The sequence below is a fragment of the Heloderma suspectum genome, chromosome 3, assembly GCF_057233095.1.
Source record: "Heloderma suspectum isolate Gila_16-S chromosome 3, 16-S_ref, whole genome shotgun sequence".
NCBI lineage: Eukaryota > Metazoa > Chordata > Lepidosauria > Squamata > Helodermatidae > Heloderma > Heloderma suspectum.
In genome coordinates, this window is record NC_139460.1 from 272,060,175 (window position 1) to 272,073,039 (window position 12,865).

A 12,865-nucleotide genomic window follows, 5' to 3' on the forward strand; every position below is an offset into this window, starting at 1 on the left:
GATCCCACCTTACTGTTCTGCTCACGGAAAGAGATTCCACTCATGAAAGTAGTTTTCCACGAATGCAGGGGGTCTTCTGTGAGTGGAACTCTCCTTCTATGAGCAGAGCAGTATGTTTTGATCCAACCTATTTATTTAATTGTATTTAGTTATTAAATTGATATACTGCCTTTCCATCCAGGCACTGATGAAACCAAGGCTTGCTTTGCTTCAGCGAGTTTGTTGAATCATGTGTAGTTAAACTGTGCCAACATAATTCCATTGTCTTTATTTCTCAGGATTTCTCAAGTACTAAAATGTAGTCTTATAAGCAACATTAAATACTAACATTGCAGAAGATGAGATATGAGGAGTGCTGCTGTATTGTCACTGCAGGTAAGTCGTTCATCTGCTAGGTCTCTCTTGATTTGCAATGCAAACAGATACCTAAAAGGGAAAAATAAATAGTACAATGTTCTCTTAATTGAACTGTGGTAAATTATTCATTCTGGCAGGAAAGAGGAATTCAAACACTAGCCTTGGCCAAGGCTAGCACCAGGAGATGAGTAGTGGACCATGCAGGGTGCTATGAGCCAGTTAGCAGCTGCATCCACATAATGATCAAGTTCACACGACCATGGCATGGTTAACATCCATGGTGACTTGTTAACCTCACTGCACATGCAGCGAGATTTCCATAACTACCCCCACTAGCACAGCTTGGTGTGTTGTCCAAACCCAGTTGGCATGGCTTGTTTGAGGGGGCAACAACCCGCAAATAACCCATGGGTCGCTGCTCCCCACCCCAAACAAGCCATGCTACCTGGGTTCAGAGGTCATGACAAGCCACACCAGTGAGGGTAATTAGGGAAATCCGACCAGCACGTGTGGCAGGGGAAATAAGCCACAGTGGCTTATTTTCCTCACTGTGATTGTGCAAACTGGCCCATTGCCTCCAATGCCTCTGAGTGACAGCAAGTGTAGACCCCACCCCCAGCTTGCTGCTCAGTGACAGCCATTTACTACCACCACATCACCTCACTGGTTATTGCTGTCCTAGGCATATAGCATCACCAGGCATAAGCCAGGGAAAATTTCACCCACACCAAGTCATATAACTGTACTACTTCTAGGGTTAGTGGGCTCTGTATCAAAAGTAGCTAGGGCCTTGCCTACACTGCATAATCAAATGTCAACTTGCCTCAATGTAAGTGAGGTCCAGTTATAGCCACCACAACCCTTTCAACCTACTTGCATCTCTGTGAGTGGCTTTTGGCATTTCACAGAAGGAAAAACAACCCAAAAGCTTTCTAGTTAAGCAATGCAAGTAAAAAAGCACACACTATTTTAATGATTTTTTGATTCTATATAACAGGGATGGGGAACCTCCAGCCACCCAGTTGTTGCTGGACTACAAACCCCATCTTCCCCGGCCATTGGCCATCCTGCCTGGGGTTGAGTGCTGTAAGTTCCCCAACTCTGCTATATATATCTTCAGACACCATCCTACACAATGCAGAATGCTTCATGAAAATCACAGGTCAGATCTTCCACAGAGCACCACAGAACATGCACATTCCCCCATTTCCCTTGCCTTGACAGAAACTATGAAAGATACACTCTTCCAATACGCCAACAGCTCCCCTAGATCCTGTAGTCATATACAGCAGTCATTTAGGAAAGAAGGAATGCAAGAAAACTGAGAAAGTGAGGGAACAGTAGCAACTGAAAACCAGTAAGTATAGCTGGGAAGAAAAACTGACAAGCATTGAGATTCATTAATGGAAAGGTATGTACAGGTGGGCTGAGGCAGACAGTACTAGGAATATAAACAGCACAGCTTGGCAAATATACGGGTATGAGAGACATGGAGGTAACTATACCTGCAAGAGTACACATCAGCATTTCTCAGGAAAGACATAGAAGGAGAACACATTTCCTAAATTCCTTCAGTTCAAAATATGCACAGAAAGCAACACTTCCAAAAAGAGGCACAGCAAGATGAATTTGGGGTGGGAAAGAAATAAAAAAAAACATCCTGGAATTGGTGAGAACAAGCCATGGGTTTCAGGGTGGTTTCAAAACCACCCCAGCCAGGTTTGGATTTCACAACAACCTGCACCCAGCAAGAGTAATTATGGTAATTAGGCTACTTGCGACTGGCACACATGGGGAGGGAAAATAAGCCACCATGGCTTATTTTCCCTCCGTGATTGTGTGAACCTGGTTAGAATCTAGTGTGTTGATATACAGAAGTAAGGTATAGAACTGGGCTTTGCTACCCTAAAGACCTAGACCTAGGATTTGTAAACTATGGAAATCTTATGTATATTTGCTGAGAAGTACCACCATGTTCCCATATACAGAGTGGCCCAAAAGTAGGTATACAGTATAGTTTATTTGCATTTAATTACATTGTTTATTACATTTGTTTAACACTGTTTAATCTCGTAAGTGCTCGAAATGTATTCCATCAACGTTTCAACATTCCTCGAACCTGTCCAGAACGCTGTGACACACAGTACGACACAAATTCCGGTCCACAACAATGTCCATAAATGCTTCAGTTGAGATGTGATAGTCAAATGAGGATTTTCATCTGCCCAAAACACACAGTTACACCTGTTCACATGGTCTGACAACTTGAAAGAAGCCTCATCTGACCAGATGATCTTATCAAGAAGGTCTGGTTCGTTAGAGATTTGGTTATGCATCATCTCACAGAATTGCAACCATCGGTCTGGGTCGTCCTCCAGAAGACCATGTCTTGGACGGTACAGCTTCAATTTACGCATTAAGTGTTGCAAGGACGTTCTAGGTATGGATAGCTGCTTAGACGCACATGGTGTGAACTTTTTCGGACTGTTCACAAATGTCAGAGCAACTCTCATCTCATTTTCCTCTGTCATAGATGTCCTAGGACATCTAGATTTCGGTGCATTAGCCACTGCACCTGTTGCTTCAAATTTATCTCTAAGACGATAAATTGTCAGACGTGTTGGTGGAGGAGTGTCAGATGCTTCTTGCCATGCTGTGAGCACCCACTCGGCATTTTCAGTCTTCCAGTACTGCTTTAGAATCCACTTTCTTTGTTCTTGACTCAAGTTCGCTGCCATCATTCACAATATCAGTAAAAAAAATAACTAAACAACTAAACAACTGTAACCTACTTAAGGGCCTCACTCCCCTTACTCTCTACACTTAACTGATTTAACTGTCATTCCCTGTCACTCACTCTTCCCAACTGTCATTCTGACTCCACCCACACATCTTCTATTCACACATTCTCTCCCCCTCCCATCAACATTCTAAACAACTGTATACCTACTTTTGGGCCACCTGGTATATATGAAGTTCAATTCTCTTCCCAAGAAAACTACTGCACAAAGCCACCTAAACGAGTTATTTTTGTCTTGTGAAAATTTCTAAGAATTTATACTTTGACCATATTCTTGGCATATCAGTTCTCTTTACATGCCGTTCAAGAAGCATCATTGCTACTAAACTAGTTTAGGAAAAACTTGATGTCGTTCAGGGCAACACAAAAAATTAGAACCCAAATCGACTCGGAAAATGAATCTCCCAGATCACTTAATTTTAAAGGTATTTCATTAATTCTTTTCTCCTATTTGCCTTTCTATTGTAAATCATTAAGAAGTTAATAGACAGAGTTTTTACCTGGTATACTCCTCTTGCAACTGACCAGGATCAGGAGGAAAGAACTTTACAGCTAGACGAAGCATTGCATTCTTTGGTCCTATAGGAAAAGTTAAACCAATACATTCTATTACTATTTACCATTATAGTTTAAACACCCTAACTGAATTGTAATTGCCAACTTTCAAAGTGAAGTCATGGGAATTAGGCAGTTATATTGCCAATGGGTTGCTGCTGACCCAGTAACCCACTGCTGTTCTTACAGCATCTTCTATAGGGTTGCCAGAGCTTAGGAGACCTCTACACTGAGTACTTCAAACCTAGGTGCTTGCATCCTAGTCACTCATCTAGTGAGCAACAGGACCAGTACACAATATTTCCATACTAGTTTGGCTGGCTTGGGGCAAGGCCAGACACTTTACATGAAAATAGCATCTACATACAGGAAGCATTAGAAGTCAGTAAAGCTCCAGAATGATGACCAGGAAGGATTTACCACTGAGCTATGAATTGTGTGAATAAGCAGAGAAAACCTGGCCTGTTGTAGCAGTAACAACCATGTAGTCATGTAGGGACCCCTAAACACTCAGGAATAGTCTGCCCTGTGCTTGGAGAGGGGTGTATGTGTATGTGCGGGGGGGGGGGGGGGAGAGAATAAGATTTTGAATACACCACCAGTGGAAATGTATATTATATATGTAACATTTTTGCTACCAATAGTGTAACCAAACAAAGTTGAGGGTACGTACACACAAAGTAATAGTGGACACAGGTTTCTGAATCTGCAACAATGTTGTCTGCTCTGGACAGAAAATGCTAAATGAAAGATAGGTCTCTCAGGCTTTCCAGAGAAATTAAAGTCAAAGGAATTCTGAACAACAGAATTCATTTTATATGCTATCAAAGTTTAACAATATACAGATATTGGCTCCATAACCACAGCACGTTGAAGTCAAGAGATGTTGGGAACAGATCACAACAATTGCTCACTGTACCACTAATGAATACCAAGCATTTGAATTATCCCAAGAAAAGACTTAGTGTTCTTTAGCCAATCTAGATTTTTAAAGTATATCGGACTTTCATGAATATGTTGTTATCTGTAGAAATTTACAAGAAAACAAAGTAATTTCTCCTGAAACACACTGCAAAGCATAAGAGCAAATGCTTAGTAACTGCTGCCAGAACACCATTCCTCTACAACCCAAATACAAGACATCATTAATTAGTTGTAATATCACAGCCTGCAGTATTACATATCTGAAACTACTATCTAACAATTAATGTTGCTTTCTCCACCCCCACCCCCATTATTGTGGAGTCATTTATATAATGCTCGTCTTAAGAACTTTTCCCATTTACACAGTTGTGTAAAAGGAGTCCTTCAGTATAGAAAAGAGATTGCTATACAAACATCTCTAGAATTCTATTCTTAACTAGCTGTAGTATATTTTGGTCTGAAATGAAAAGCTCCTATCTGGAATGGATATTATCAGACCATTCAACTCTGGCAGGCTAAGAAAATATCATCCACATACTTTCTATTTCTCATTGTTTTGGTATTTCTCTACTTCATATCAAGACTCTATAAAGTAACAAAATACTTCAAGTTTTCTGCAGGGATAGAATGGTAACAATTTTTCTGTTTGAGTATTGGTAATTCAGGAATTAACATTTTTTAAAGGAAATTCCAAAGAACCCAGCAATGCAATTAATTCATTTCACAAATGACATCAGCATAATATAAATTCAGTTACTGTGGGTTCCTATAATGGATGTATTTGGAGCCTCTATCATTTTATAGTCAGATGTTATGTACAACTGAGTGAAAACAAATCACATGCTATAATTAAGAAAAGAAAGCATGAACAGGGACTAAAAAAGCCAGAATTGTCATTGTGACTTTAAGTATCTGTAACTGAAGTCTGAGTATCTGAGTTTCAGTATCTGCAACTTAGGCAACTGAAGTTGAGGGGTTTTAGTATATCTTACAATTAATTCCTTAAAACTAAAAAGTAATCCATTCACTGAGAAAGCACCTCATCAACTTCCCTGTGAAAAGAGAAAAACCAGTGAAATACTATGTTTTTAAAAGTATTACAAGATGGTAGTGAGCAAATATGAATAGCTTTATAGTGCAAATCTTAAATACGTAAGTATTTACGTAGCCTATCATGGCTATGAAGAGGAGGAAGCGAATGGCGGACGCAGGACAGCTGCCATTTGCAAAGCAGCACGGACGGGAGCAGGTAAGTGCTCTGTTTCACGCGCCTTTCGTGGGGTGGGGGGGCGGGGGCTTCGTTCCGTGACAGATTTCGGGGGGCCGAATGCACTGGCATTTGGCCTCACCGAGATCCATTGCGGAATTCTCTGACATCCCTAGAATATACACTGTCTAAGGTGCCAATGGCTGCTGAAAACTACTCACTGGTAAGGGGCAAGGGGTTACAAGAATTAATTAGGGAAAAAGCTGGGAGCCCAGGGAATATTAGAACAAAAAGAAGTAAAGTGGACTACTGAGTGTGGGAAGCTACACATATGCAGGCACATAAAGAAACTGAAATGGGACTTTATGTGGTTCATGAGGAGAGTTAAGATGGCTGCATCCAGAAAACAAGTGCTGGTCTGTGGAACAGCTTGATACTTTATTTATTTTAGCATATGTGTAAATATTTTGTTTAATGTTGTTGTATTTTTATTTTAACTGCAAGCCACTTTATTATTGCAATAAAAAGTGGGACAAAAATAACTAAGCAATAATTAAGTTCTACAAAACCCAATGAAGTAGGGATTTGATTTTCTGAATGAGAGTGAGTGGGAATTTCATTCGCAAAACTGCTTTAAAATAGCTTCAGTCTTCTTTGGTTTTTCCATATGAATGATCTCCAATCCCACTGCTTAAAGTATTCACAATAAGCCTGTGTGACATGCATGATGGGTTGTCTTCACTTCCTTCAAGTCTCTGGAACTCTGATAATAATAGCATAAATAAAAGCTGTATTCTCCACCTACAGTTTAATTTTGGAAAGAAGCAGTGTGAAAAGAACATATATACTTACTTCGTATTTGTTTAATGGTAGGTTTCATAGGCTCAAGCCAAATCTGAATAAGAAAAAAGAGAAGTTAGATAATTAGGTAAACTTCACAGCAATATAGAAACTTGATAATTCTAACAGCTGTAAAGCAATAGCCCCATGCATCCCCCAGTTCTGTTAAAACAAATATTTTTGCTAAACAGTAAAGCTCAAATAAGTCTCTAAATATATACATTATAAAAATATAATGAAGAGTAGTTAAGGAAGGGAGATTAGTTTCTGAAGTGAATGAAGGAAGGGCACTGGTTTCCAGTTACAGCAGAGAACATTTTGGATGAATCTCAGGAAAAAAACTCTTATTTATATGGACATTTGTCCCATGGAGTCCACCGTCAAGGAAGTTACAGAAACTTACTCTGGCAGTTTCAAAGGGGGGACTGAATAAAATCTGTCCTGGATAGCTATGGTACAGGGAATTCTGACTGTGGCAAAGATCAGCTAAATTACTCTTGGTTCCCCTTTCAACTTATGAATGTATATATTCATGCAAGCTTCAGGAATAACTTCAGAGACTTTTTTCAGCTGCTGCGAAAGCAGCTGGCATGCCACCAGGGTCACTCACATAAATTTTTACTGAAGGCACAAAGAATGTGTAGTACGACTGGGAAGCTATGTGCTTTATTAAAAGCCTACAACTTTTCACTATGGAGATTCTACCATCAAATTAATAACACAAGGCACATTTGTGCTATGTAGTCAGATGGCAAGATTTTTTAAAAATCCCACATCCTGCAAAATTATATTTTTTACAAAGTTTGTTCTGTTGGGAATATTGCAACCTTGTCTGAAAGTTACTGGAAGGGGGCAGTGTTACAGTTAGTAGGTTAATGGGAATTTTGATCTAGAGTTGTCAGAAGAATCTGTTTGAAGGGTAGAGCTCGGTACAATTTTGCCAGCTCGGCCCCCTGGGATTCCAGTTTGCACATCCCCGAGCTGGCCCAACTCGTCACTCAACGAGTTGGGCCAGCTCACAGCTTTCTGCTATTAAAAAATTTCCGCAAATAGCTATTTGTGCAAAATCACAGGTATAAATATCCACAGAAATCGCAATTTGCACAAAATCACAGCAGCAAATAGCACAATTTGCACAAAATTGCAGGTGTAAATGGCTGACTTAGACCATTTATGCCTGCAATTTTGCACAAATTGCACTATTTATGGCTGCAATTTTGCACAAATCACGATTTCCATAAATATTTATACCAGCAATTTTGCGAAAACTGCGACTAGTGGATTTTTAAAAAGGTGGCAAAGTCCTTTAATTTTGGAAACAGACGCACCACTCGGCTTGGAAATGCGTGCCGAGTAGGGGGTGCTGCAGGGATCCATTGATCCAAAAGCGAACAGCATTTCCCTGCGATGGCCATCCCTATTTTAACCATAGCTAACCTTACAATCTCTATAGCCTACAATGTGGCTTCCTGTGATTTCTTCCTTTTGCTCCTTCCTTCCCCCCTCCCCATCTCTCTGAGACCTCCACCATTGCTGGGAGCTCATGTGTTTGCTCTCTTGCTGTTGGCTGTGTAATGGAACACAAAACAAACTGAACACATTCTTTTTCAAAAGCTCTATGATGTACCTGCATTTTTATAGAGGAATATCTGTGAATAGAACTATTTAATCCTTTCTTTGCTAAAGAAGGGTGTGGTCTCCTTTATTGTTATAAGATAGCCCTGTGTGCATGTGGGACTGGTAACGCTCACTCTGTTCTGCCTTTCTGTTTTCTCTGCTAATTGCCTTTCTAACAGGAGGCATCATTACTAAATAACCCCATCATGTTGTTGGAGTGGGGGATCCAACAGATCTATACAGTCAGAGACTATTTGTACAAAATCCTTTTCCTTTTTTAGAAATCTCCATTGTGATCGCTCAGTACTACATCCAGATGCCATCTGATTACGGCATTAAAGTCTCATCAAATACAAGGGCTCCTGGCTTCCATTTTTAATTAACCATCTACAACTCTCATCATCCCCAGCCAGCATGGCCGATAAGCACCATGTTAATGCAAAGTGGGAAGTGTTTGTTTCAAAAATGGAAGGAGCAGAAAAGGGGCATCCAACAGAACTGAGTGGGGCTACGATTAACAGAGAAGCTAAGCCACCTTGGTGCAGCTTTTCTTGCCTGTAGTATAGTCTTCTTTTCTCACATTAAAGGAAAATTTGATCCAGCTTTAAATGTAATAGACCAAAAACGCAAAGCTAAAAAGGAAATCCATTCAAAAGCTTTTACATTCAGATGAAGATTTGTTACGTACCCAATATGACTGCATGTTCTGGAACTCGATTCCAAAGTAGTCAGATTCAACCAAATTCAAACGATTAAATACCTCTGTCAGCAGTTTCTGGCCATAACATTTTGACTGGAAAAAAAATTAAGTAAAAATGTGAACTTGAGTTGGTCACTATTCATGAACAAGATATGTTCAGTATTGAAAAGTTACTGGTTTTGTTTTCTCTCTCTTTTATATAACAGAAAAAGAAATAAAAAGATGTCAGTTCACAATAATATCAGAAGAATTCAGCACTCATAACTTAAATATATGCATTAATATAAGCATTTGATATATCTGAATAGGTATTAAAATGAGATTTACGAGTAAGGATACATGTTCAAATTAGAGAGAGCAGTAAGATGCTGAATGATAGATGGTGGGTATTTATCCTTCCAGGCTTGCAGTATAAGTCTCTTTGCAACTATAAGGGCTCTCAGAACCCACTTTTGCTGTCCATCTGTTAGTCTCCATGTTGCAAGAATATAATTTAAAAGCACATGGGCATCCACAAATCTCCCCCCCCCCGCAAAAAAAACTATAACAAAATTAATATGAGCAATAGCCTCCAACCAAAAACAAGCTACCACAAAATAAATCCATATCATGTGCCTCAGCAAGGCATTATCCACATTATATCACCATCACCTAGCAGAGCTAGCCAACATCTCCCTAATAAGGCGCCGCATTAACCAATATATATGAAACATCCATTTTTGCTGAATTAATCCCAGTTTTAAATCTAGAGAAGGAGTAGATATGGAAGCAAAGAGAACTTTTTATTGATTAGGCTGTATAGGGCATTCTGGTTCCCTATTCCATTCAACCCTAACATTCTGAACATCTAACAGTGCAGTCCTACTGCAATTATCGTAAGCCTCTGAACTCAGAAGCTTATGATTATCCTATGTAGGCTGGGAGGAGATGGGGAGGCGATCTTCACCTCCCTTGTCCTCCTGCCCTGCATTTTTGCTAGATGGGCTTTTTTGCCCATCTAGCAAAAGCATCTCAGAGGGAAAGAGAAGGAGGCTGGAGAGGCCACATGATAACTCGTATCCTGGCCTCTCCAGTCTCCTCCCGTCCCTGCCCACTGAAATGGCCTCTTTTCTCCCTCTCCGATGTTGTTTTCCCGACCTTAGACAGACATCCAACGTGGTTCTTTCTGCACCAGCTGCAAGGGGGAGGGGGCGGAGCTCCAATTTCCAGCTCCAAGGTTAGAGCGCTGTCTCTGACCTCGGATCTGGGAATCTGAACTATGCTATGGCACCTCAGAAGCTGTCTAGGGGCCATAGGATCGTTTCCTCCAATTACTACATTCTACTAAGCATTTATAAACAGCTATTATAGGTTTTGTTTTTTTTGTGATGAAAAGTTAATGGTTGACAATGGTAATTAACACTACTTCTGCACACATATGTACCAACACAGTGCATGAGAAATCTTCCTTTTTTACATGACTTGCCACTTCCATGTGGCTTGAACTCCAACAAAATAAAGTAAAAGCACTTCACTTTTCTCCCATTTCATAATGCAGCCAACACTTTAAAAGCTGTAATATTTTGAAAAGTCTTAAATGGCGAGCTCACAAAAATTAAGTATCCCCCCCAAAAAATTAATACATGTCAGACAGATTATCCAGTTTCAGGGAAACCTGTAATAGGTCTCTCATCTCACCCTATTTGAAAGCCATCTGAAACCAAACTTCTGATTAATTGTGGAGGAAATTTAGTCATAATAATCTAGTATATGATTATGACTAAATATCAAAGCAAGATCTCTTATGACTAAGGGTTTAATAAAATATTGGGAAATCAACCACTTCTCTTCCTCTTTAAACAGACAGTGAGGAAGATCAAGAGCTGTATGCTTTTGAAGTCCTAGTTTGATTGTACTCATGCGTCCGATGGTCACTATCACAGAGAATGGTGACTGGGGTGGGTGAAACTTGAGACGCCATTGGGGATTGGTATGGAGAGTGAGATGCAGCACAGGCCATCACTGCAAGAGTGACTACTCATGAGTCACCTGGAGTGAAGTCAGTTTCCCCTTCTGAGGCAAACTGACCCTTGCAAACTTGATCAATCTATAGGAGAAGAGTTGGGAGTACAGATCCCACTAGTGAAATATTTGGGGGCGTAATGGCAAAGTCCTGCAAAACTGGAACAGTGGGAGAAAACACTGTCAATTCCAAGACATGCTGATCTTGATGCTCAGTCTACTGCATTAGTAACAAGAACTTTTCCTCTGTCATCCCCTCCAAAACCGATTCTGCATGCACTTTGGATGTTGGCTTCATCTTAACCAGCCAGGGAACAGCTGGAGTACTGAGGGAGCTGATCAGTACCAAGCCTACTACCAAGGCAGGTGGTTGCGACACTGCATGAGCCGATCCTGACCTGGCTACTGCACACTCCCGCTGATGTTGTTTTGGCAAACCCAGAGGAAACTGCAACTGGCTGATCCATGAAAGGACTTATATGTCAGATGTGGATCGTCCTTCCCCCTTCGCAATCAACACCATAAGGAGACAGTGCTTCAGGCTGTCACTACTTTTGCTAGGAACTAGTCTCTTTACAGATGCGAAACTCTCAGATTACCTCAGGCCCCTAAACCGCTAATCTGGGATTCCTAATTAGAGGAGATGAACGGGGGGGGGGGGAGTTGCTGGCAGTCTGGGCATCGACCTCTCACGGCCAGACTTCTTTGCAGTGATGTCCCTCCCTTAGGGTGGCTTCTTCCTACATTCGCTTCCAAGACTGGCTATCCTGAGCCCTGCCCCTAACTTGGCTTTGCGACATGCCCTAGTGTCTCTCAAGTCACGCCCCTCCTCCTTCTCAGAAACTTGAGTTCTCACGGTAGAGGGAGGGGGCAGCCACTCAGTATGGGCCATCTGTTTGTCAAGGTCTTCTGAGGAATCTCTCCCAGCATCTTGGCTCACTAGGGAGGGCCCCTCCCCCAGCCTCTGATCTAGCTGCTTCAGAGTAGGAGCTGACAATGCGCTGAGACTCATCCCTGACACAGCAAGGCCTGGAACTTGCTATACCTGAAATTGTAGCCTCCAATGCCCCCTCCCAAAGGAGGACCCTTAGAAAGAATGCTGTATTTCTCCTGGACTGTCATGTGAAGGCTTGACAACCTACACAAATCAACAAGATGACTTTCCCCCAACCACAGAAGTCAAAGAGTGTGACCCTAAATAGGCAGCAACTTGCGACTGCAAGATAAGCACTTATGGAAAAAAGCAACCTTCGGGGCCCCAAGCACCCAATAAAGTTGCAGTAAGAAACATTAATGCCAAAAGCCATGAGGTAAAACAAAGAAGAAAACACAAGAATGACTGAACATTAGGAAGACAGAAAGAATTGTAAAAGTTTGTTTGTCTTCTTTTAAGCAGCATTCCCTAGATGTTCCCAGTGTGGCGGTGGGAAAGGAACTGAGCAGAAAGCAGGAGCCAAGGCCCCTTAAGTGTGCGATTGGAGGGTGGGGATGGGACACCTGCCAAAACTCCAATCTAACTATAGAAGTTACCCAAAATGAGTTCTCTGCAAGTGTAGAACTCATATGTGGGATTGCACAGAGATCACAAAGAAGCAGCTTTGTTTTGAAAGAAGCTAAGAGTCGGTTAAGGCCAGTGACCCATTTGGAGAAATTCCTGAGTGCTAAAGAGAATATGTTTCCTTCCAACCTAATGGCTTAATTGGAGTGAAAACCATGCAGAACTCTAAGAAGTGATGGAAGATATTAGCAAGCTTCTCTCTTGAAGATGGAGGGATGTTTTGGGTTCCTTGCAAGAGGAAAAAAGGCGGGATATAAATGCAATAATAAATTTAAAAAAAATGTTTTTAACAGGTGCACCTGAGAT

At 41.0% G+C, this 12,865-nt stretch overlaps 1 protein-coding gene across 9 annotated transcripts in view; it reads right to left on the reverse strand.

Moving 5' to 3' along the window:
• FARP2 (FERM, ARH/RhoGEF and pleckstrin domain protein 2) overlaps nt 1–12,865 on the reverse strand; it is a 124,934-nt gene that overhangs the window by 70,605 nt on the left and 41,464 nt on the right. For all 9 annotated transcript variants that reach the window (XR_014789568.1, XR_014789570.1, XR_014789569.1 and 6 more), the window contains exons 3-6: nt 8,989–9,093; nt 6,696–6,738; nt 3,658–3,736; nt 329–426 (exon numbers count right to left, since the gene is read on the reverse strand). Coding sequence is in view for 6 of the 9 variants with exons in the window: in XM_084847008.1 (XP_084703134.1) it covers nt 329–426; nt 3,658–3,736; nt 6,696–6,738; nt 8,989–9,093 (325 nt within the window). In the remaining 3 variants the exon portion in view is untranslated. The remainder of the gene's footprint in view (nt 1–328; nt 427–3,657; nt 3,737–6,695; nt 6,739–8,988; nt 9,094–12,865) is intronic.